This window comes from Pleurodeles waltl, chromosome 7 (assembly GCF_031143425.1).
Source record: "Pleurodeles waltl isolate 20211129_DDA chromosome 7, aPleWal1.hap1.20221129, whole genome shotgun sequence".
NCBI classification, from domain to species: Eukaryota; Metazoa; Chordata; class Amphibia; order Caudata; family Salamandridae; genus Pleurodeles; species Pleurodeles waltl.
The window spans coordinates 81,619,206-81,643,951 of NC_090446.1; the positions used below are offsets into that span (position 1 = coordinate 81,619,206).

The 24,746-nt window shown below is 45.1% G+C and overlaps 1 protein-coding gene across 3 annotated transcripts in view; it reads right to left on the reverse strand.

Annotated features, from left to right (window-relative positions):
- RBP5 (retinol binding protein 5) overlaps window positions 1-24,746 on the reverse strand; it is a 152,145-nt gene that overhangs the window by 20,434 nt on the left and 106,965 nt on the right. For 2 of the 3 annotated variants that reach the window (XM_069243033.1, XM_069243034.1), the window contains exon 2: window positions 8,196-8,288. In XM_069243033.1, coding sequence (XP_069099134.1) covers window positions 8,196-8,268 — 73 coding nt within the window. In that variant the 5' untranslated portion in view covers window positions 8,269-8,288. Of the gene's footprint in view, window positions 1-8,195; window positions 8,289-13,774; window positions 14,496-24,746 lie in introns of those variants that run through there. The other variant, XM_069243031.1, reaches the window with a different exon arrangement.

The following is a 24,746-nucleotide window of genomic DNA, read 5'->3' on the forward strand; positions in this document are numbered from 1 at the left end:
GCACTGCTCGGAGTGAGCTAAGCACCTGCTCCAGAGATCTGTCTGTCACCTTCATGTCACTCATTCCTTATCTGTAAAAGATGAAACTATGTACAAGTCTGTATTCACTCACTAACTACCTATGCACTGCTCTCAGTGAGCTAAGCACCTGCTCCAGAGATCTGTCTGTAACCTACATGTCACTCATTCCTATCTGTAAAAGATGAAACTATGTACAAGTCTGTATTCACTCACTAACTACCTATGCACTGCGCTCAGTGAGCTAAGCACCTGCTCCAGAGATCTGTCTGTAGCCTACATGTCACTCATTCCTTATCTGTAAAAGATGAAACTATGTACAAGTCTGTATTCACTCACTAACTACCTATGCACTGCTCTCAGTGAGCTAAGCACCTGCTCCAGAGATCTGTCTGTAACCTACATGTCACTCATTCCTTATCTGTGAGAGATGAAACTATGTACAAGTCTGTATTCACTCACTAACTACCTATGCACTGCTCTCAGTCAGCTAAGCACCTGCTCCAGAGATCTGTCTGTAACCTTCATGTCACTCATGCCTTATCTGTAAAAGATGAAACTATGTACAAGTCTGTATTCACTCACTCATCTACCTATGCACTGCTCTCAGTGAGCTAAGCACCTGCTCCAGAGATCTGTCTGTAACCTTCATGTCACTCATGCCTTATCTGTAAAAGATGTAACTATGGGCAAGTCTGTATTCACTCACTCATCTACCTATGCACTGCTCTCAGTGAGCTAAGCACCTGCTCCAGAGATCTGTCTGTAACCTTCATGTCACTCATTCCTTATCTGTAAAAGATGAAACTATGTGCAAGTCTGTATTCACTCACTCATCTACCTATGCACTGCTCTCAGTGAGCTAAGCACCTGCTCCAGAGATCTGTCTGTAACCTTCATGTCACTCATATCTTATCTGTGAGAGATGAAACCATGTAAAATTCTGCCCAGCTGGATCGGTGCTGCTGGGACATGAAGACTTCACTTGCTGTCTTCTGTGAGGGGGAGAAGTCTACTTCCCAGTGCCATCCTGACCCTGGTCTGCATACAACCAAAAGTGGCATTGCTTTAGTCCGATTTGCACCCATCTTGTGGTGGGGTAAAGTTTGCCCTGCTGTTGCCCCAGCAGTACCTATCCTCTGAAGAAGGGCAGTTCGCATTGTTTCTGGCTAAGAAGTAACTGTTCAGTGATGCAGAGGTATGTCCACCCCAGTTGACTCATCTTAAGAAAAATTCAAAGGATATTTTCAGTGTTCATTTGCATAAGCATGCTTAGGCCAGACAAAATCTTTTGAGAGACCCCCAGGGCAAAAACTAGTTGCACTGCCCTGACTCAGAGTACCAGGTTTCGATTCCAGCTTGACCAAACTATGGGCCTGATTACGGCCTTGGTGGTTGGGATACTCTGTCACAAACGTGACGGATATTGCGCCCGCCGTTTCACAGGTTCCATGATATAATGGAACTTGTAATTCAGCGGGTGGGAAATCCGTCAGAGAGCACCTTGAAATAATTCAAGTCAGAATGTGCACTTACAAAAACCTGTCTTGGACACAGTTTAATAGACAATAACGAGGTTCCATCTATAACAACAATAAAGGCCTTCTGAGGAGTCACAAGAAAAATGACTTGCCTCTTCGGCCACCAATAAGAGCAGAAAGGAGGAAGAATTCCATACCCATTGAGGACCTGAAGTGCAGAATGTCTGATCAAGAAACCTGGTTCCAATCCCACCTTCCCAGCTTGAACAAAGGGTGTGACCCATGGTAACTACTTTTCTGCAACGTACACATTTTCCAATGTATATTACATGTTTATTGCCCCTTGAAATAACTCTGTTCAGGATAGGCACTGTACACAAATGTCCTCTAGTAGATGGTTTAATAGATGATAATGTTGTTCTGTCGGTAACAATAGAGGCTTACATTGGAGAAACAAGATAACCGACTTCCTCCTGAGTCTTTAATAAAATCAGAAGGGCAGAAGGTGTGTGGTTCACTAATTCTAACAAAAGAAACTCAGTGCAGTGATATAATCTAAAGTGCTATAGTGAAACAATCTAAATTAACTTTTTCGAATTTGAAAGTTTATACCACAGCTATGAATAAAGTGGCAGATAGCTGCACTTGCAGCCTGGGGGGAGGTCCAGGCTTAGTTTAGAGCTGGTCTTCTGTGCTTCAGTGATGCTGCATTTCCAGACAGGATGCAACAACAACAGGGACGCGTCAAGTTATGGAACCCGGCCGCCCTGGCCTCACTACCACCGCCATATTGCCACCAGTAGAATTGCAGGGGGTGCTTGGATGTTGGGTGCATGGCTCGCGTTCTCAAGGCATATTGGCGCCTGTCGCTCAGTCAGATGTGAGTATGCCCTGGTAGCTTGGCATGGCTGGTTTCATAATGCCATCTATGATTTGAGCGATATGCCCTGTGAAACACATAGCACATGCTAAAAGTCTTGTCAATAGCGTGTTGTGGGACTCTTGAAGGAATGGCGCGTGGTGATCATGCCCTGTGAACCAGAGATTGTTTCATAATATTTTTATGTGAAATGCCTATAGTCTAGGCAAAATTTAAATTTCTGCAATTTCGTGTTTTGCCTTTTATGCAAAATTCTCAAAATTATCCCATGACATCACCACCACCACCACTTCTCAGAATTACATACCATGCATGGTAAAAAATGTAACACAAACGCATGGGAAAAACAATGCGAGTGACCGTTGTTTGAGGTGTTTTTGTTTAAATGCTTCCTTGCACCAAAAATTAATGCAAGGACGCATTTTGTGCTAAAATACAGTGCAAAATGACAGGTTTGTGTTTTGCATAATTATACATAATTTTGCTGAAATTTCGTATAATCATGCGACAGAAAATTATGAACATTTTGCACATCCCCTTTTATAGTCCTGAGGAAGACACCTGGTCCCATAGGGGGAATATTTATGTGCCGAAACATGTTGATGGAAAAGAGAAGCAGAGTTCATTGCTCAAGCCTCCTTAATGGATTATATTGGTAGGGAGACACCAGTATAAACCATTTTAGCTCGCCGCATAGAATTTTAATGTGGGTCTGATAGTTTAAGAAAGGGAGAACATAAATGTCAACATAAGGGACATCATTTCACCCATAATTGGGAGACTGTACACAGTAAAGAATAGTAGTCTTGCATGCTTTATAATGTTAGATATGGACCCACTGATGGAGCATGCCACGCTAGGTAGGTGAGGATTCATCATCTTACATTAGTACATGAGTGTATGGTAATTCCATAAGAGATTGGGCTGTCTCTTCAAAGAGCTTTGTACTTCTTGCAATTTGGTGTCTGTTTTCATAAAGCGTCTTAACTATGTTAGCTACTTGTATTGTACATGTGTTGTATGTATGATACAAACGTGTGATGTGCCTTCTGCTACTGCCATGTGTCCTTTACTTACTCTTTGTGTTATGGAAGCTTGTGCTATTAATGTCCATGTTGTACCTTTTGTTGTGTTGCGAAACTCAACACAAAACTTTCCACCCCACAAAAACAAAACAATTTACATTGTCAATGCTTGTTTTGTGTAATTAAATGCTCACAAAATGCATGCGCAGATTTTACTTTTGGAGTTATGAGTGAAATAAGTAGTTTTTTATATGGACTGGGTAATTTTGTAAAAATGTTTAAACATAGCTAACAAGGAGTTCCATGTCATACAGAACACCTTCAGCTAATTTTGGCATTTAGCCAACATCATTTCACATGCAGGGTAACGAAAGAGCTAAAAGCAAAACTACAAGCCCCACAATGCAACATAGCATTGGCTGAAAAGCCAGCGATGTCTGATGGTATCCTATAGCCTGGTGTCAGTGGGAAGACTTGTGAAATGCAAAATAAAATGCAGCTGTTGACTTTCTGCCTATTTTGTCTTTGACAATCACAGGAAACACAGCCCAGTGGGTGAGAGGGCAGAGATAGCTTTTCAAATGCAAACACAGCAACCCCCTGCTAATGGATGAGCCATACAGGCAGCAACATCTGGAAGTGTCTGAGCATGCACTGAGGAAGGAAAAACAATTTGCTGGCACCCTTCGTCCTGATTGGTGGTTTGCGTGATTTAGACACAGCTTCTGCCTCACCACTGGAATGCTGCCTGCCTTGGATAGGTGCAGCACGTGCTGCCCCGCTGGTGGACCTTGGCCCTTACCATGGCCCAGTCCTGAGCACTGCAGCCTACCTTGATCAAGCAGCTTACCTTGACTGCGGCTGCCTGTCCTGATCACAACAGCCATTGGTCACCACTGCCGCCTATCCTTGCCACTGGAGTCTACTCTACCCCTCCTACGCCCCTGGAAAATAAGGCCTGCACTACCACTGCCCCTTATCCTGAATACTGGAGCCTGCACTGGCTACTGAAGCTTACCCTGAGAGCTGTTTCCCATCCTCACGACTCTAGTCCATCTTGACCACTGCAGCCTGCACTGGCCCCTTTGTGCGTTCTTCACTGCAGGTTGTCTTGACTGCTGAGACGTTCCTGACCACTGCTATACATCCTGGGCACTCCGCCCCAACCACTGGATCTATTCTCCCCAGGGATCTCATCATGGCAGTTGTGTCTTTTCTGCAGAAGATGTCCACACCGGTCACTGCAGCATCCCCTGATCAATGCAGCCCATCCTGACCAGTGGAGTCCATCCTGAGCACTGCAGCCTTCACTGGCTCGTGCGAGGTACCATTACCACTGCATCTTATCCTGGCTGCATCCCATCCTGACCACTGCTGCCTATCTTGAGCTGTCTTCCCTGAATCACTGCAATCTGTGTGCTCCAGTCTAACATGGCCACTGCTGCCTCTCCTGAGCTGTCTGTCCTGACCACTGCACTGCCACTGCACTGCCACTGTCCTCTCGGACCGTACAGTCTAACATGATCAATGCTGCCTATCCTGGTCACTACAACCCATCCTGACCACTGCTGCCAATCTTGCGCTGTCTGTCCTGAATACTGCAGTGCCACTGGACTAGTGTTTTTATCCTGACCACTGTAGCTCATCCCGACTTCTGCAGTCTTTTCTAATCACTGCTCCCTTCCTGTCCAGTGCTCCTGTCCTGACCACTGCAGCCTATCTTGATCACTAAAGAGCGTTGGGAGCACTTCAGCGAATCCTGACCACTGCTATGCATCCTGGGCACTGCAGCCTATCGTGGCCACTGCATCCCAACCTGTCCACTGCTTTCTAGCCTGCCCACTACAGAACTTCAAGATTACTGCAGCTAATCCTGACCATTGGAGCCTACCCAAGCCACTGCAGTATACCAGGGCCAATGCAGCCTACCCTGGCTAGTGCAGCCCAACTTGGCTAGTGAAGCCTAACCAGGCCAGTGCAACCTAACCTGCTCTTTGTCCTGTGGTCTTCTCAAGAATCTTTACCTACGTGCAGCCTCATAATGGTTTACGGCCAGTACTAAATTTGAGCTGGTGGTTTCCGCCACTCGGCACCAGCACTTAATTGTCAACACCAGTACTTTCTACAGTCTGCCTCATGGTGGCACTGTTAGTCTAATTTAGAGATGAGCACAACAGGAGTTGTTCTTTTAATTCAATATACATTAAAATGACTAATGCTTGCCACCAAAGCCAATCTTATAGCTGTGAGGGCCTGGAATAGTGAGACCTGTCACGTCTGTAGGAATGTGATGGTTAGAAATCGTACTGGTAGTGACATTGGCGGAGCTGGCCGGGGCAGCCGGTGGTGCAAGCTACAGTGGGCTCCTGGTAAGGACCCTGGCACTTATGTTTTCTATACAGTAGGAATAGGCATGCCTCTGTCTGAGGCATGAGCCTTGTTTTCTCTGACCTCTTGCAGATATCAGAATCCATGACCTATCGGGCAGTTCCTACTGAAATGTCCTTTTACTGCTGTAATGTGGGTGGCAGACGACCACTGCTCTCATAGGCATAGGCTACTGCCCAGACAGACATGTCCTGGAGGATGTACTGCTACTTCGCAGGAATTATAGGGGCAACCAGGCAGCTTTAAGGGGGATTAATATAATTATTTACAGGCCTAGCCTGTCCTGAGACTATATGACAAATTCCCTAACACCACAGCTGTATCACGGTCCGGCTCTTAGAAGAATAAATGCTGTTATCGACAGGCCATCCCAAAACTAATATCAGCCACAACCAATCAGCTTTCATTGTAGTTAGCTTTTTGTATTTACAGGCCTTCCCTGAGTCAATACATAGCCACTTCTATGTCATTTAGGGGTGGCGCCAGGCACCTCACAAGGTGCTGAAAGTTTTAGTTAGAGAAAGATCCAACCTGAGAAGACACAGAGCCTGATCCCTGTCCTTATCAATGCATAACGAAAGCCACTGGAATTATGCGGCAAGAGACACGTTATGGAGCTCGCTGACTGAACTATGTGGCAAGGAAAAGCAAATTGTGCCGCGCGATCTGTGTCACTGCTCTGTAGTTAGTGGGACATTTTTCCACATAGAAGTAGATACAGACCAATGTACTTCTCTTCCCTAAGAGGGATATACATCCAACCCTTGGACAGAAGCACAGTGACCCCATCCCATCTGTAGTGTCCCTCCACCACCACAAGGTGGAACAGTTTTTGTAAAACGCGCACAAGCCCTCACTAAGCAGAAATCAAAATGCGTATCTTTTATTCGGTGAATCCGGGCTATGTTTTAAACCCCCCCCCTCTCAATTTCTGAGTTTATTCTGTGTCTTTACCTAGAGGCTTCAGGAAGCACGTTTCGCACAAGAGGCAGACCGAAGAAAACCATTGTAAATGTAATATGTATGTGCTTTTTACCTCTGTGCACAACATTTTAAGGTTTGGGATATCGGGCATTAAAAAAGATGCAGGACTTCTGGATTATTCCAAACGTTGGGCGTCCTTGAGCAGTACCTGGCACTCTGATAAAACTGTGGTCTAAACATGACTTTGTATTTACTGTGGAAAACAAGATTGTCATGTCTACAGGGCCGTAGTTCAGACTATACATCCACGGCGCTTCGAGGCCACCGACACTGCCGCAGAATGGCCATTGGAAGCCAGGCCTGGACAGGCGCTAGACATTCAGGGCACAGATATGCCTGGGGCACTTTAAGATGCCCCTGCATGACAAAGAGGACTCAGTCTTTCCACCCCTTTTAAATTATATTTTAATATGTCGCGTTACATAACTCTCTGTGTAGACAACCACCAGGGCGTTCATTCCTCTGGGGGAAATGCTTACTTCTTCAGTGCCCGGGTACAGCAAACAACTCACAAATGTGAGCTCTTATCCTTTGCAATGTGTCACGAGCCACAATGTATTACAGACCCATTGATTTATTAACTTTTGGTTCTTTTGAGTTGAAAACATTATGTGTGGAAATCGGCTAAGTGTGCAGCCCACGGTAAATTATACAGCTAACGGGGCAAGTCTGGTGCTGCACAGAAAACTCTGCAGAGGTACAACCGCATAATTCCGGCTGTAACTGTGCCGCGCTAACGGTAATTACTGGCACAAGCGTAGACCCCTCCTGTCTGGATCAGTTCTCTGTGCATCAAGTGGCTGAAAAGATCCACCAGGATGTAAACTCAAATTATTTAGTAAAGTCATGTGTACCGGGGAGGAGGGGGTGGTTCCCGGTGCAAACTCAATCCAACATAATCTGTCTCACGCAGAGATTCGGCAGTAGGGTCTAAACTTCATGTATGCGGAGTATCATGGAATCAGTTTGGATTTGCATTTTTTATTCCTTTATTTGCATGTTTCATTGTAAAATAGTAGCGTTAATAAGTCTACGCTAAATGTCTGCTTGAAAGACATTATGTAGTTCTTTAATATAATATATGTAAAATCATTGCCGACTGTCGAGACCGTTAACAGTACTTAACAGGGACTCACTCCACTGTACCTGGGCAATAATGCTTCTAGCGCCTGCCCTCTGATCACTAATATCTAAAGGCAACCAAACCTGGCCACTGTCTCGCTCTCCTTCGTGACTCTGGCACTGAACCTACCACAGACAACAAGAGTGTTTGGTGTCAACTTTGTAAGCACTGGGATTGGCTGAGGCAGCCTCGGCATTCCATGGTGTTCACCAATTGTTCGTCCTATAAAGTTGTACAAGACCAGCAGGTCTTGCATGTTTGATCATGAAACCAATGAATAAAAACTTTCCTCTTACCCAACGCCTTGAGGTAGGGGTCCAGGTTCTCCTGGGAAACGAAGGTGTAGCGCCCGCTGATGGCCGGCGGCATCTTCTTGGCGCTTTGGTGACCTGGCGTGAGAGAAGGTTGGAGGAAAGTTAAGAGTGCAGCGCTGTGCAGCGTTCCTATCGCCCTCCAGCAGCTCCTCTCCGTGAATGCCCTCCCCCTCGCTCGGCTATCTCTGTGTCCTTGGCCACTGACTGCCTTCCACGGCCCACCCTGGCTCCCAGGGGAGGGAGGCGGCTGGTGTATATATGCACGTGTGGTACCAGGGGCTGCGCACTGCGCATGCGCCGAGCATCTCCCGGAGACCAAGCCCATCACCTGGGCCAGGAGGCCAGTGGGGCGGGCTAGTAGCCGCCCCGGCTCCCTCTCTGTTTACTCAGTTCATTTTGTACTCGTGTGACTTGTAGAGCGCACAATGAGAGCCCAATCCCTGCTAATCACCCCGGCACCCCTGTTCATCCGGAGGTTGGGCCCTGGCGCAGCGCCCTGCTCTCGGGTTACAGGTATGCCGGCATCCGCCGCTTCGGCCTTTTCCCACCACTGATCCGCCAAATTTAAAAAAATCTTGATTCCTGTGTTCACTTTTAGAGGTGGCAGGAGGGAGTCCAGGGTCACAGGAGCATCCTGGCTGCTTCGAGTCCTGCGAGCGTGAGGATGTATCCCTCCTTCTGGGGCACTAAATGCGCACTATAGCTTACCACGAGCACATAACTTGTTATATAGGCCGGTGGGCTGTGCGCCTGCTGCAGACCTGCTTCTGCAAGGCCCAAAATCCCCTTGCACCGGCTCAGCTTTTCATCATTTCAGCAAGGATAAAATGAGTACCATTGAATTACATGATTATACTCGCTGCGCTGGGTTTGACTTAAGGTTAGCAGAGGAGTATTGTCACCATCTGTAAACTCTTGGAACAGACGGGGGGTTGGTATATCATTGCAATAATCTGACGTCACACTGTGACAGCACTGTGGGAGCCTGATATCAGAATGTGACGTCACTGTGGGGTTATCACTGCAGGAACTGAGACATCGCTGATATTAGAATGTGATATCTTTCTAAGAACCTGATATCAGACTGTGGCTTTACTCCCGGAGGATGGAATCTGGCTATGACGTCATTGCGGGCATGTGGCATCAGATTGTGGCTTTACTCCAGGAGGCTGGAATCTGACTATGACATGCCTGCAGACACCTCACATCAGAATGCGACACCCCTCTAGGGCGCTGATCCTAGACTGAGAGCTCTCTGCAAAAACCTGTCAGAATCAGGGTGTGACATCACTGCAGGGACCTGACATCAGAATGTGACGTAGGCTCTAGAAACCCGACATCAGACTGTGGCTTTACTCCAGGAGGCTGGAGTATGACATCACCGCAGGTACCTGACATCAGACTGTGGCTTTACTCCAGGAGGCTGGAGCATGACATCACCGCAGACACCTGACATCAGACTGAGGCATTACTCCAGGAGGCTGGAGTCTGATTATGACATCACTGCAGGCACCTGCCACGAAAATGCGACATCTCTCTAGGGCCCAGATTTGAGACTGAGATCTCTTTTCAGGAACTCTGTCGCCAGAATGTGACATCACTGCAGGCACCTGACATCACTCTAGGGCCCTGATTTTAGACTAGGAATATTCCTGCAGGAACCTGGCGACAGACTGTGACGTCACCGCTGGTAGCTGGAGTCAGAAGGTGACGTTGCATCAGACCCCTGCCATCTTAAAGTGACATCGCTTGAACAGGAAGCAGTGTCACATCACCCCGGACATCCGATGCAAGAATGTTAGTCACTTTAGGAAACCTAAACCCGACAGTGACCTCACTCAAATAATCTGATATCCTAGGCGACATCGCAAGAGGCATGAGGTTAGCAGACACTCTTTCCCACGAGTGGTCCGATTGTTCTGCTGTAACATAGTGTAAGACCTTCTCTAATGTCTCCTCTGGGACAATCACATCTTGGAAGTCTCACAGCCTTCTCTAATTGTGGGAGTCTCTCGTAGGAAGCAGTCACAGTCTAGACCCCGTCTGTCCTGTCTTTTGCTGAGGGGTCTCTTCTGAGACGGTCACAGTCTGGACTCCGTCTGTCCTGCCTGTTGCCGAGCGGTCCCTTCTGAGACAGTCACAGTCCGGACTCCGTCCGAGCAGTCTCTTCTGAGACAGCCACAGGCTGGATGTCCCACGGCCTTGTCTAATGGTGGGAGTCTCTCGTAGGAAGCAGTCACAGTCTGGACTCCGTCTGTCCTGTCTGTTGCTGAGCGGTCTCTTCTGAGACAGTCACAGTCTGGACTCCGTCTGTCCTGTCTTTTGCTGAGCGGTCTCTTCTGGAACAGTCACAGGCTGGATGTCTCAGTCCTCACTGGGGGGAGAGAGGCTCAGTCAAGCACAGGATGTCTCTCCTGTCAGTACTCTTTGGTGGGCAGTTAATGATTGCCGCCCAGTCACCCCTCGCCTCATCGCTCCCACTCCAGTGACCTTTGAAAGTTCAAGCACAGGGCATTGTGGGTTAAACAAAAAAAGATTTGATCATTTGGCACACATTGACCTTTAGGATGGGAGAGATTAAAAAATACATTAACTGGCAGTTTCTGTGGCCAGTGTCCACAGCTACACTACACCCTCCTTTGTCTGTGGTCCATTTTTATTTTATTAAGAGTGAGTAATATTCACTTTTGGAACTATAAAAATGAAATTCAGGCCCCCTTCGGGTCCAGCAACAAACTGAGGCAGCCAGTGACATTGATTGATTGTTGATACAGGGGAATGAAGGTGCCGGCGCCATTCCAGCACTGAGCATGTCTGTGGGACTGTGTGTGTGAGTTACAGTGAGAGAGAGTCAGTAAAGAACTAAGAGTGAGTGAGAATGAGTGACGGTAAGGATGAGTATGTGTGAGAATGAATGTGAGTGAGTGAGAATGACAGTGTAACAGTGTTACTGTGTGAGACACAGTGATAATTCAGAATGAGTGGGACTGAGTGAGACTGGGTCAGAGTACAATGAGTGAGACTGCATGAATTAATGAGACAGAGTGAGACTGAGTGAGTCAAAGTGAGACAGTAAATTTAGGGGGTTGTTCACAAGAGGCCTGCGTTGCAGGAGCGTCACATTTTTAGATGTCATATCTACGAGGCGACGCAACGCCACTCTGCGTGGCTCTGCATGGCCTCATAGACATGGAGTAAGGCAACGCATCGCAAAGCGCTGCCTGACTCGGTGTCAGGGAGGCGTTCCACGGGCGTTGCGGTGGGTGTTTCCACACAACACCCATGCAGTTTGACGCTGACCCAGATTTACAGAGTCACGTAAACTAGGGGCAGGGCCAAACCTTATGCATCCCCAAAGCAGGCATAACAAGGAGAAATGCTTTCATTTCACCTCGTTCTTTCCTCTTTCCAAGTGTTCTGCATTCTGCACCACGCATAGAACGAGGACTATATCCACGTGGATTGTCCCTTCCTGCCCAAAACAATCCTGCCTTTCTAAATGAGGCCCTTAGCACAAGAAACTGTGAGAGAACCCTTCTAAAAGAAGCTCATAGGAATTCGGACCAAGGATTACGCCCACCAGCCGCAACTGCAGTGTGCCCTCAAATAAGAGAAGAACACTTGTCTAAAAGTGGATCTTCCTCTAGGATTGGAACCTGTACTGTGCAATGAGCCTACAGGTGCCTAAAGCAGGCACCGTAACTCACTGCGCTCTCTGAGCTGTTAGGACTGTAACCTGTCTACTGCAGGGTGCACGCGTACCCCCCACCTCCAAACCCAGGTGGCATTGTGTGCAAAATAACAATGAACTGGGATGCAGCCCGATTAATTACCAGTGGCAGAAATTAAGTCTAGCATTTCATCCATCACTTTTTGTTTACATCAGTGCATCGCCCTAAGTGGATGGGTATAGCCAAGATGTGGGTCCCGTGCACACCATGCTAATGGAAGCAAGCGATACCTGGCAACTAAGTCTTAATCAGAATGAAAAAGCTGCTGGGTTGCCTGTGTTCTGGCTCAGGGAGGATCTGACCTGCCATTTAAAGCTGGACTGTTCCCATTGGAGCAGGGTTGAGACTGATTTGCATATGGCTGGGTCTAATCTGAGGTGGCGTGGTGGCAAAATAACGATGGAACGGGATACGAGCACGAGAAAGCAAAGAGGTTTCCCTATCTCCAAGGTGGGCCCCGCATAATGGACCAGATTATAGAAAGCAAAAATTGGGGCAAGCCAGACATAGAAGGAGGACTAAAGGTTCTAAAGGCATCCAATTAGTTGTTCCAAAAACCAGGACACGTATTAAAAATTAAGCACAGCGTTGATTCGCAGGGACATTCTTCTGAAAACCAGGACTGTCTGGGGAAATCCGGGACCGTCTGGTCACCCTAGCCCCTCACCACCCAAAAAAATCCCTTGTTTTTGTTTCAATATGAAAAAATATATCAATAGTTAAAGTAGTACATGTCCAGCGCTGTATAGCTCACACTGGCTTATAGGAGTTTGGAAGTATTAAAGTGTGGATTTTCTTAGTGATACTGAGAGCACGCCTCCCTGAGTGGTTCTCCGGACGGAAATGGCGTAATCCTACCCGGACTCCAGCCTAAAAATGCGCGCGGGTGACGAACCCTGCTTGAAGAGGCGCTAGAACGGGGTGGGTAGGGACGCTTGCATCATTCGAGCCACGCAGAGCTGGCCTCTGCTCAGAGAGCGCCCTGGGCCAAACAAAATTTAGCGCCCCCTCGTCCTCTTTGTTTGTCTAAGTGTGAACATCTGGGAGGAGGAGGGTTTGGGGTCAAGGTTATGATGAAAGCCAAACTAAAAGCGGACAGATAAGTGTTTAATCAGAATGTTATTTGGACACAAGTGGTGCGCCCCTGTGGAGGTCGGCGCCTTGGTGTGATCCCAGCTTGCAAGTGCTAAGGGCCGGCTCAGGGGCGTACCACAAACCCCTGCAGCGCAGGGGGAGCCCACCCCAACCCTTCAGGGATCCCCGTTCAGACCAGGGTCAATGAATGTCTGTGAGATATGGGAGAGTCGGGGGCCCCTCATCAGATTCTGCGAGGGGGGGAGGTGGCATTGTTCTGCTTTACGCCACTGTGCCAGTCCTGGAACCACCAACAATACTTTGGGGAAATTCCATTCCAGCGCTTTAATTCCTCAGTGCGCTACCAGACACGGAAGGCCCATGTGTACGGCTACGGGACAGTTTCAGTCCACATGCACTCATTTTCATTGACTGAGCGTTTTCTTTATCGATTGTGTTATCAGTCATGAATCACTAGGCCCAGATTGTGTTTTCAAGTGTGTTAACTGGTTGACGTGAACCTACCCTAGACTAAAACTCCCACAAACCACTGATGTGTTAAAACATCCCGAAACTGGGAACCTGATGTCCCAGTGAGATGGGGTCACCTGCTCCCTGGAAGGCTGGGGTCTCCTGGCTCAACCCCACGTTCAGCCAGGAGTTTGGGATGTGTAGGGCATCCATGCCAGCCCCTAACCCCAAGTTACCCTCTCCCTCCCAAAGTTTTGCCCAGGACATGCTAAATATGCATCTTACCTCTGACGGAGGTGGAGGGTCGGCCCCCTGTAGCTACTGGTGGCGTCTGCTGTTTTTTTTCAGGGTGTCGGTGCACTGAGTGGGCTTTCCCCCTTTAGACAGATGGGTTCGCTGCCCCGGACTACGAGGGTTGTGTTTTTTCTCTGAAACGTAGATTTTCTCTGGAGCCCTGGAGTGCTTCGAGGGCGCGGGGTTAGCTTCGACCAGGGATCGGTTCTTGCCTGCTGGCTCAGGGTGCACTTGTTAGGGGGGGTGAAGGCGGAATGATTAGACCTCTGATGATGCTGTGGTGATGGCCCAGCTCCACCAGAGTGCTGTTTTGGGGTGCAGTTTGTATCTCTTTAGGCAGGAGGTGAGGGGACCTCCTACAGGCTCAGCTTGGCCTCGGGGTCCCTCCCCAGGCTGCAGTATTTCTTCTCTGTTGAGGAACTTCTGGCACTCAGCAGGTTATTGCCTGGTCGGTCCCGAGAGTTCCTTTTGAGGGTCTGTATTTTCCTCCTCTGTGGCGGGGGTTCTGGCACCGACGTGTGATTGGCTGCCCTGTGGAGGACTGAGGGACTTCGGGCTCCGTGGAGTGTGTCACTGCCCGGCTGGTCTTGGTTTGCCCTCTGCGGGGTCTGTGACCTTCCTGCCTCTTGGTGGGGGCTGCCCTGTGCAGGTCGCAGGGCCTCGTGGCTCTGTGGGGGGTGTTGCTGGCGTGGCTGCCTCAGTGGGTGGGGAGGGATCCATGAGCTCGACCTTTCAAGCCCTGAGGTCGTGCGAGCTCAGGGGATGTGGTAATGAGCTCAGCGCCTCGTTTATGTTTAGAGGAGGGAGTTAACGGGCCTTAAGCTCCATTCTGCCTTCTAAGATGTCTGTGGGGCCCCGTGGCCCCCGTCCACGCCCGCTGCGGTGATTAATGCTGTCAACCTCTGCGTCAGGAAATTACTTCCCGAGGCCCGGACACATTTATCAGAGGGAGAGCAATGATGGGAGGGCCAATAATGCCAGAGACATTCATTTCCCCGACAGCTCTCTCTCAGCAGCCCCCAAAGATGCTCGCCCTCTGCACCCACCGCCCCCCCCCCCCCCTCCAGATTGCGTTTCTTCAAATCACACTCACCCCTTTCCAGCTGGTTCCAGGAAATTGAAAAAATCTGCATTGACCGTTTTCTGACGTTTACCAGTTACACACAACTTCGGCGGCAAGACAGCATTTGTGATGTGAGTTTAGAGCTGGCTGGTAGTAACTGCAAGACAAACAAGCATTGGCAAAGCCAATAGGTCTGGCGTTGACCGTAAGCCTTGGGACAATTCTTGTTTTGTATTAGTTTTTGCAAAGCTTTATTGTTGGGTAGCTGATGAACCCTCGTTAAACCCCAAAAAGAAACAATGGCTAAAGGCAATTTTTTTCTGGTCTTAAAAAAGTGCACATTACCATGGTACACCCGGCACTGAAGGTAACGACCTTGTGTGTGGATGTGCTCCTTGTGAAAGGGCAGCATGCCCTAACTGATAGTGAAGTAGGTCAGCGGCTGGGTGGAAGAAATATGTGAATGACATAACCACAGACTGATAGAGAAGTCTGGTTGAAAATACCCCTAGGTATCTATGTTATATATACTTTGAGTAAAATCAGAAGGGATTGGCTAACACAGACCTAAAAAGCTATCAGTCTGGCATTGGCTGCTAGCCTCACCTTTGAGAAAGAAGGCAAGAAAAGAGGGAAGAAGGGAAGGAAAAAAGAAAGGAAGGAAAAGAAGGTAGATAAAAAGGAAGGGAGGGGCAGACATAAAAAGAAAGAAGAGGAGCAAAGAAGGAAAAAAGGAAGAGATGGAGGCAAAAATGGAACGAAGGGAAGCAAAAGGAAAGGAAGGAAGATAAAAGGCAAAAAGAAGGAGGAAGAAAGGAAAGAAGGTAAGGAGGAAAGAAGGAGAAAGAAACAAAGAAAAAAGCAAAAAAAAACAAAGATGGCAAGAAAGAAAAATGGGAAGAATGCAAAAGAAAGAAGAGTGTAAAGAAAAGAAGAAAGAAGGCAAAAAGAAAGAAATAAAATACAAAAGGAAAGAATGAAAGAACAAAAGAAATAACACAAAAAAGAAGGAAGGAAAGAAAACAGCAAAGAAGGCAAGAAAGAAGGAAACAAAGGAATTAAAGAAAGAATACAAAACAGAAAGAAGGAAAGAAAGTGAAAGAGGGAAAAAAGAAAGAACAAAGGAAAGAAGGCAAAAAGAAAAAGAAGGAAAGAAGGAAGAAAAAAGGACAACCTAAAAAGGAAGAAAGAAGGAAAGGAAGAGGGAAAGAAGGTAAAAAGAAAGAAAAAGGAAAAATAAAGGTGGCAAAAAATAAAGGTGCAGGAAAGAAAAGGAGGAAAGAAAATTGAATAGAGGTGAAAAAGAAAGGAAGGAAAGAGGAAAATAAATAGGGGAAGAATTCAAAAAGAAGGAAGGAAACTAAAATGAAATAGGCCAAAAAGAAAGAAAGGAAAGAAGGAAATAAAGAATGCTGAAGGGAACATAAGAAGTAAAAAGAAAGAATGAACAAAAAGGAGAAAAGGAATGAATGAAAGACAGAAAGAAAATATGAAGAACCAAGGAAAAAAGAAAAGAAGGCAAAAAGAAAACATGAAAGAAGGGAAGAAAAATGTAAAGGTCAGATAGAAGGAAAATTAATGAAAAGAGGCAAAAATGAAAGAAATGAAAAAAGAAGGCAAACAGAAAGAAAGAAGGAAGGGAAAAAGTGAAAGATAGAAGGAAAGAAAGAAGATGGAAAGGAAGATAGAAAGAGGGTTCACAGTATACAATATTGGATACTAAAATCCCCATTACACACGACCTATTTTTAAATAAAATTATTACAAGTGTGCTGCAAATTAAATACCATAAAGCTTGGGTTTCTTCCTTGGGCAAAGTTTATCAAAGAACCATTAGTGAAACCCTGTTAAGGATCACATGGTGGGAGCTAACAGCAGCAACTGATACAGCTGGAGTGTGCCCCATGCTCACATCAAATGTGTCCTATACTGAAAAAGGGAACTCCTTGTGTGTGGATGTGCACCTTGCGAAACAGCGAACTGTAGTCTCTCAAAGGAGCAGATTTATGGAGAGTGGCGCTGCACCGAGTGCAGCACCACTTTCCCTGCGCCCCTTAGCACCCCCTACCACCATCCTGTGTGCGCCGTATCTAAAATACGGTGCACCAGGGTGCAGTGTAGGGGGCAATAGCGTCATTCAATGTGACCTTATTGATGTACTCTGCAGTAGTGCCGAAATGTTGGCGCTACTCCTGCAGAGTACATAGGGGCCCATTCTAAATAATGGAAGCCCCCTTTTAATGCCTGCTCTGAGAAGGCGTTAAAAGTGCAGTAAAAAATGGCGCACGTAAATCTCATAGATTTTCTTGAGCTTTTTTTTTTTTAACCCCCCCCCCCCAACGGGGGAACGCCCCCTTTGCATACATGATGCCAGGCGCAGGCATAATGTAGGGCAAAGGGTTACAGAGTGGCGCAATGCATTCATTGAGCCACTCTGTAAGTATGGCGCAGGAATTTTGGCCTCAGGCCACATTAACGTCAAAATAATGATGCTAATGTCGTGCAAGGTGGCGCTAGGGGATTATAAATATGTCCCAAAGTGATGTTAACTAGATGCTTAAGTAGAATGACCCATTGCCCCAGCCTATATGCTGTAGTGGGTGGAAGCAAAATGGGAATGACACAACAACAGACCAAGGGTGTAGAGAAGAGGCTGAAAGCCCCTTCAGATAAATATATTATACGTATTCTTTTAGTAAAATCAAAAGGTCTTGGCTAGTGCCAGACCTAAAAAGTACGAGCAAAGCCAATAAGTCTGAACCTTTTTTTGCATGTGTATATAAAGCAAACTCCACCCAAAGTGATTTGACAATTTCTCTCCTCTCACGCCCCCCTCCTTCTTAGAGCTGTGTTTGATGTTAAAGGATGTGAAGTTATCGCCCATGCAGGATATGGCTGGGGCCTGTGCACAGCAAAGTTTATGTGTAGCCTGAACGCAAAACAAGTCCTGCCTCCAGAATTGTTTTCTGAAAGTACTGCCTTTTTTAAAAAAAAGAAACCTTGGGTGCACTTTTGGAAAGGAAATTACATGCAAACAATAACTATTCTTTAATATTTTATAATGGCTCTGTTGAAGAGCCAACGCATGTCTTCTAAAGCCTGAGTGTAAAACAGTCATTGTAAAAAATTGGCTTATTATTTGGAGTGGGCAACTGTCTACTTCAATACTCCAAACTCTTGTCAGGGTGAACCAAAAGTCACTAAATTAACCTGAGCTCAGCCCTCTGGGAGCTGTGGCACAGAGCTGACTGTCTTAACATAAAGGCAATATGTAAAGAATTTATGCAGCACCAAAATAGTAATAAAGTCAAAGTGCAAAACAATAAACACCCCCAAAATGAGCTAAAAATATGGTAAGATTTGATAAACAAAATGACAAGTGACAAAAATCCGGTCGGCGGAAACAGAGATATGATTTTTTAAAGATTTAATGGACAATAGCACCAAAAGGCACAATGTACCAATGGTAGTCAGTGCTTACAGTAGACCGGGACCTGGGTGTGATTTTAGGCCGACCACGACAGAGTACAGGTCATAGACACCAACCAGGTCCATCCACCCCATCAAAGATTTACATTCAGACTTAGGGCCTGATTTAGACCTTGGCAGACGGGTTACTCCGTCACAACGGTGATGAATATCCCGTCCGCCGAAATGTAAATCTCATAGAATATAATGGGATATAGATTTCGGCAGATGGGTTATTTGTCACTGTTGTGAGTAACCCGACTGCTGAGTTCTAATTCAGGCTCTTGGTCTTTTAAGTCCAACTTTTTTGGAGTAAAAGTTTTCAAAAGTTGCCAAGCTTTCTTCTGCTAGCCAAAGAGTGACAGGAGTACACTTCTAAAGCCCCCCAGGACCTCAGACAAAGCGCTTAAAGGCTCACAGAGTCTCAGGAAGAGGCCAACATAATCCAGTCCAGTTCCAGTTTACACTGGTTGGCTGGGTACTTCCAGTAAAAAGCCTCCTGCAGCTTGCTGTCTCCTTATAGCCGCACAGGACGCTAGCCAACTGAACTCTAGAGCCCACATCTTTATCCTGGGTACAAGAGAGAGGAGGACCAGTTCTTCAGGACTCCTATGGGGTCAGACACTAGAGCCTGTCCTCCTCTGATCTTGCGCAGGTCCAGAAAATGTATGGGTGCCTGGAGATGCCACATTAAAGCCTGACACCATCTAGAGGGGTTGAAGCTTGGCAAGCCCTAACAATTGAGGTAAACATTACCAGAACCATCCCTATCTGTTTTTGCAGTAGTCCCTGTTTGCCTAAAATTCCATGTGTCAGGGCATTGGAAGAAGGCAAAAGCCTTCAGCCACACTAAACCAGGGCTCCAAGAGCTGAATGTGTGTGAGAATGTCACAGGGAACTCACTCACCACTGTCATCCCACACCTACCACTACAAACCCTTTTGAGGTAGACCCTGTATCTACAACACACTCAGAAAGAAAAGTCTGATAGGAGAAAAGCAGGGTCCTTCAGCAACCTGATATTGGATACATAAGAATTGTCTTGGCATCCTGTTGGCTCCACTTCAAGTATTCCTCAAGTGTTACACATGGCTCAACACACCTGTCAAGCAGGATATGTCAATGAGGTGTCACTGGATACCCACAGCCCCCCTCTGAATATTCTGCGGAGTTCAGAGGTGTCATCTCTGGCCATTCAGGTCAGCATATTGTTTGCCCCTTGGAGACATTTCACACCTCATTCACACCTATTGCGGTGAGCTGACAGCTGATAGAGGCTTATGTTGTTGGTCTTATCATAGTTCTAACAGATATTGAGTAACTTTCTAAAAGTTATTTTTCCTTAATATTTATTAAAATCCCACTTCACCATTGGATACAATTTTAAATTATCTAATATTTTTACTGAATGGTCCCATTCCACAGATACAGTGTTAGTATCTTAATATGCACTTTGGTTTTCTACAGAGGACAGGTAGGCCTGCCACAGTGAAAATAGCTTTTAGAGCCCTGTCATTGCACGTACATGGTAATATTAATTTTCTACATGTCCCACTTTTAAATACCATGCACCCTCCTGGTGGGCTACAAGGCTTATGTGGGGGTGATTTACCTATATTTAAAAGGGTTATTTTACCAGTAGGCCTGATGCCATGATTTCTTGTGTCACACTAGCACAAGGCACAATAAGTGCTGTAGTCCACACGTGACAATTAACTTTTCATGACACGGGAGAGTTTGCCACCATTTGCTATGGCCTTATAGAAAAGGTAAATACACCAATCAGAGATTAGCCATTTGCTCCATGTTTTATGGATTAAAGCACATAATGCACTGGACAACAGCATTCTAGTGTGCGGAGTCTAAAAACAGACAATGAAACATGGTGCACGGAAAATGTGTCAAATCTAGAGTGACTTCACAGAAAAGGCAAATATCCTAGAGTCCTACAGAAATCACTAGAGAGGTTGTTTGTCTCAGTTTTCAATATAGATATGTTATTTGCAAAAGAGAAATCAGTTTTAACAAACAACAACTCACATAATCAAGAGGAATGATCACTAAATTATGATTGCCAGAAATGTTACACTTTTTTTTATTAACAAAATTGAGCAGAAAACTTGGATTTATAATTTAGATCTATCACACCTAAACGCGTCTATCCAGTGAATGATGTCACAGTACATCTCAAAACATAAGCATATTGTGGTATACGGTGTACATAAATTCACGAAATCCATTCTTCAGTTCTTCCGAAAAGACAAGTTTATAAAGACATAAATCAGGAAAAAGACCTCAGCCACCGGCGCTCCCAACCAACACTCTCCTCTCCCATCTCCCCACACGTCCACGCCACCATTCGATAAAGGAATCTACTAAGATTACACAACACCACCTCCCTCACTTCACTATTAAATAGATGTACAACATATGTATTATCTTAACTTTACAAGATAACATTATACATTTTTTTTTTTATGTATGCGTATGCAACATGTGTATATCATACTAATAACTTTACAAGACATAATCTTTCATGTAAGAAGAACGTTTCCGAACACGTTGAGATTTACATCCTTGTACAGATTCACTGCTTGAGGAGCTATTTTCTAACCTCCTCCCCACCAATTCACTCTTTTTGATGGGAATTAACGTAGCTACTCTATTAAGGTTCCACACCCTATGATCATCAAGTTTCACAGCATTCCTAAATACCTTAATCACCTTAAAAGGTTGACTAAAACCAGATGAACCTAACTTCCTAGGAGACTTTATTTTAACCCAGTCTCCCACTCACTACTGTCTCCTTAACCGCATTTCCCTCATCAAGCACCACCTTCCTGCACAACATTTTCTCTTTCTCTCTCTCTCTCTCTCTCCATTCCCCAGTATTGTCAACTTGATTGTCCACCAATGTTCTTTTCTCAGAAACCCACAAAGGCATGATGTGAGTATTAGGTCTCCTTCCTCTAAACAATTTGAACGGTGAAACCCCAGTGGACGAATGTGGGGTAAAACGGTACTCCTTCACTTTTTTATTTACAACACTTTCCCAATTACTACCCGTCGATACTGCTAACTGTATACTTTCCTTCAAAACCTTAATAAACCTTTCCACAACACCATTACTTTCAGGATGGTATAAAGCAGCCCTTTTATGTCTTACCCCTCTTTCTTGAAGAAATTTCTCCATCTCATTGGAGACAAATTGTACACCATTGTCTGATAAAATTGAAGAAGGAAACCCTTCTTTCTCAAATAAGCTTTCTAAGAATCCCATGACAACTTTAGACTCTACTGAATTCACAATTTTTACTTCTGGCCAATGTGAAAACATGTCAATACATACTAAAACATATCTATCACAAGAGTTAATTTTTATGGGCCCCAAAATGTCAATTGAAATGTCAGACCATGGGCCACTAGCTTGTTCTCTCACAACCATGGGTTGTGTCCTACACTTCAAACCCTTATCACACTGAGAGCATTCAACACAGTTTCTAACCAGTCTTTCAATCTCTATGTCCATGGCAGGCCACCAGTATCCTTCCCTTACTCTTTCTTTCATTTTGGCTATGCCCATATGACTAGCGTGAGCATGCTTTATCAACACGTTCCTCACAGCAGCAGGTGGAATTAATTTTGTGCCCCTCATGAGTAGTCCATCCAACACAGATAATTCATTCCTGATTTGCCAAAAACCTCTCATACCTTCTTCACATTTATTTTTTTCACACCAAGTATTACATACATTGAACATAACTTTTATTAAAACATCATCCTTCTTCAACTCATCTTTCCATTGTTCCTCAGAAATAATTCCTTCCGAAATCTCACACACTCTGATTTTCTCCTCAGAGTCTTCACAATCATCCTCCAGCTTGCATCCAATCTCCACCAATCTTGAAAGACAATCAGCCAAGACGTTGTCCACACCAGGGATATACGTCATCTCGAAGTTAAATTCCTGTAATGCCACAACCCACTTTCGTATCCTATGAGACAATAGGTCAATCCCTTTCTTACCAAATACTTCCTTCAGTGGTTTGTGGTCAGTTTTAACCAAAAACTTCCTTCCCCACAAAAACTTCCTTAGTTTGCGTACCGACCAATACACAGCAAGCGCCTCCTTTTCAACCACAGAATAGTTATACTCAGCTCCTCTCAATGCACGTGAAATAAATAAAATTGTCTGTTCTAGTCCATTCTTCCTTTGAATTAGAACTGCTCCTAAACCTTTGGAACTCGCATCAGTCACAACCCAAGTCTCATCTCTTCAGGCAAAGCTACCTAGATTTGGAGCTGAATTCAAACATTGCTTCAAAAAACAAAATTCTTCTTCACAATGTTCTGTCCAACGGAACTCTTTCCCTTTACGCAAAAGTTCTCTTATGGCTGTAGTATTTTGAGCCATATTGTGAATGAACTTACTATAAAACTCAGTCATACCCAAAAAACTTCAATACTTCCTCCTTAGTTTGAGGAGATCTCATACTGTTGATGGTATTGACTAAGTAATTTTTTGGTCTAATACTAGTGCTGCTTATGACATGACCCAAATACTCAATTTCTGCTACATTAAATTTACATTTTGCTATCTTCAGAGTCAAACCCGCATCCTTCAGCTTCGACAATACTGCTCTCACCCGCACATCATGTTCTTTTTCAGAAGAAGCCGCAATTAATACATCATCTTGGTAAACTCTGACTCCTTCTAAACCATTCAGGATATGTTCCATACTTCTCTGAAACACAGCAGCAGCAGAAATCAACCCAAACGGCATTCTTGTGTATTTGAACGTACCAAACGGTGTAACAAAAGCAGTTAATTCTTGACAGTCTGGATGTAACCTTATATGATGATAGGCGGATGCTAAATCTAGTGACGAAAAATGCTTGGCACCTTCTAAGAAGCACAACAATTCACATATATTGGGCAGAGGGTAGTGATCCACTACCACCATTTTGTTCAACTCTCTCAAATCTACGCATAATCTCACCTGCCCATTACCCTTGCGAGCCATAACTACTGGAGACAACCACTCCGTAGCCTTCACCTTCTGTATAATCCCTTCACTAACCAACCTATCCAACTCCATCTTCATACTGTCTCGCACTGATAACAGTACTCCTCTAACTTAAGCTATTTTTGGATTAGCATTGGATTTCAACTTATTTAGGTGCAAATAATTCTTAAGACATCTAATCTTTTTGTTAAATACTTCTGGGAATTCCTTCATCCAAGACATACTCCTTTCTTGCTCAATACTTGATGAATTTTCCCCTTGCACATTAACAGAATCAACGGACAGAGAGCTAGCAATACTCTTCCTACTGCACACAGGGAAGTCAGCATTTGGATCTAAAATTACATTTAGATCTCGCTGGTGTAACCAGCTTATTAGAGAATGACCCTTCATAGAAATATATATCTTTCCAGGAATAATTATGTCACTAAACTCAATGGTTCCCCAAAAATATCCCAGAAGAGGTATTGGAACTCCCCCATAACCTCTAGGTTTGATGTCCAGTTTGAATATTTGAACATGCCCAGCCAACTTATGGTCATAAAATGTTTTCGGAATCAAAGTTATCTTGGCTCCTGAATCAAACAGCATTTTAACAATATTCCCGTTGACTTTGACTTCTTCTATTGGGCCATTTGGAGAAAAACCTTTAACTTGAAAAATATTGTAACTTTCCTCCGGATTTCCTTCACTTAAATCAATTTCTTGAACTTTCTTCAAGCTTCTTGTAGATCTGCAGCATCTGGTGAAGTGTCCCTTCTTCCCACAGGATTTACATATAGCTTTCCAACCAGGACATCCTTTATTGTTTGCGAAATGGCCTTCATTGCCACATCTGAAACACTTCCCTTGGTGAAATCCACTGATGGTCTTACTAGACTCAATATTTTTGTTGTAAACTTTAGATTTTTGTATGGTATGTACAAAGTCTCCCTTTCCAGTTTTGAAACCGCTCGAAGTCGAAGGCAATTCCTTCCTTAAAACCTCCATACAGGCTTTCGCGTGTTCAATATTCTTTGCAGCCAATACCACGTCTTGTAAAGAAGGATTGTCTTTATGCCACATGCTCTCCCAGGCTTTTTCATAAGAACTACCTAGCATTAACTGATCTCCTAGCCTCTCCTCTAAGGAAGATCCAAAGTTACATGTAGAAGCTAACTTGCGTAATTCTGTTATATATTGTTCAATTGTTTCCCCTGAACGTTGAGTGCGTCGCCCAAAATGAAATCTCTCAAGTACGGTACTGATTTTGGGTAGATAGTGCAAGTCCAATTTTTTAATACAAATCTCAAATTCATTCAGGTTAGGGCCTCTTGGTCTTGAAGGTCTGAAAGATGTTCAAAAATTTCTTGCCCTTCTGACCCTAAGCAATGCATTAGAAGGGAGGTTCTTCTTTCAGCACTTA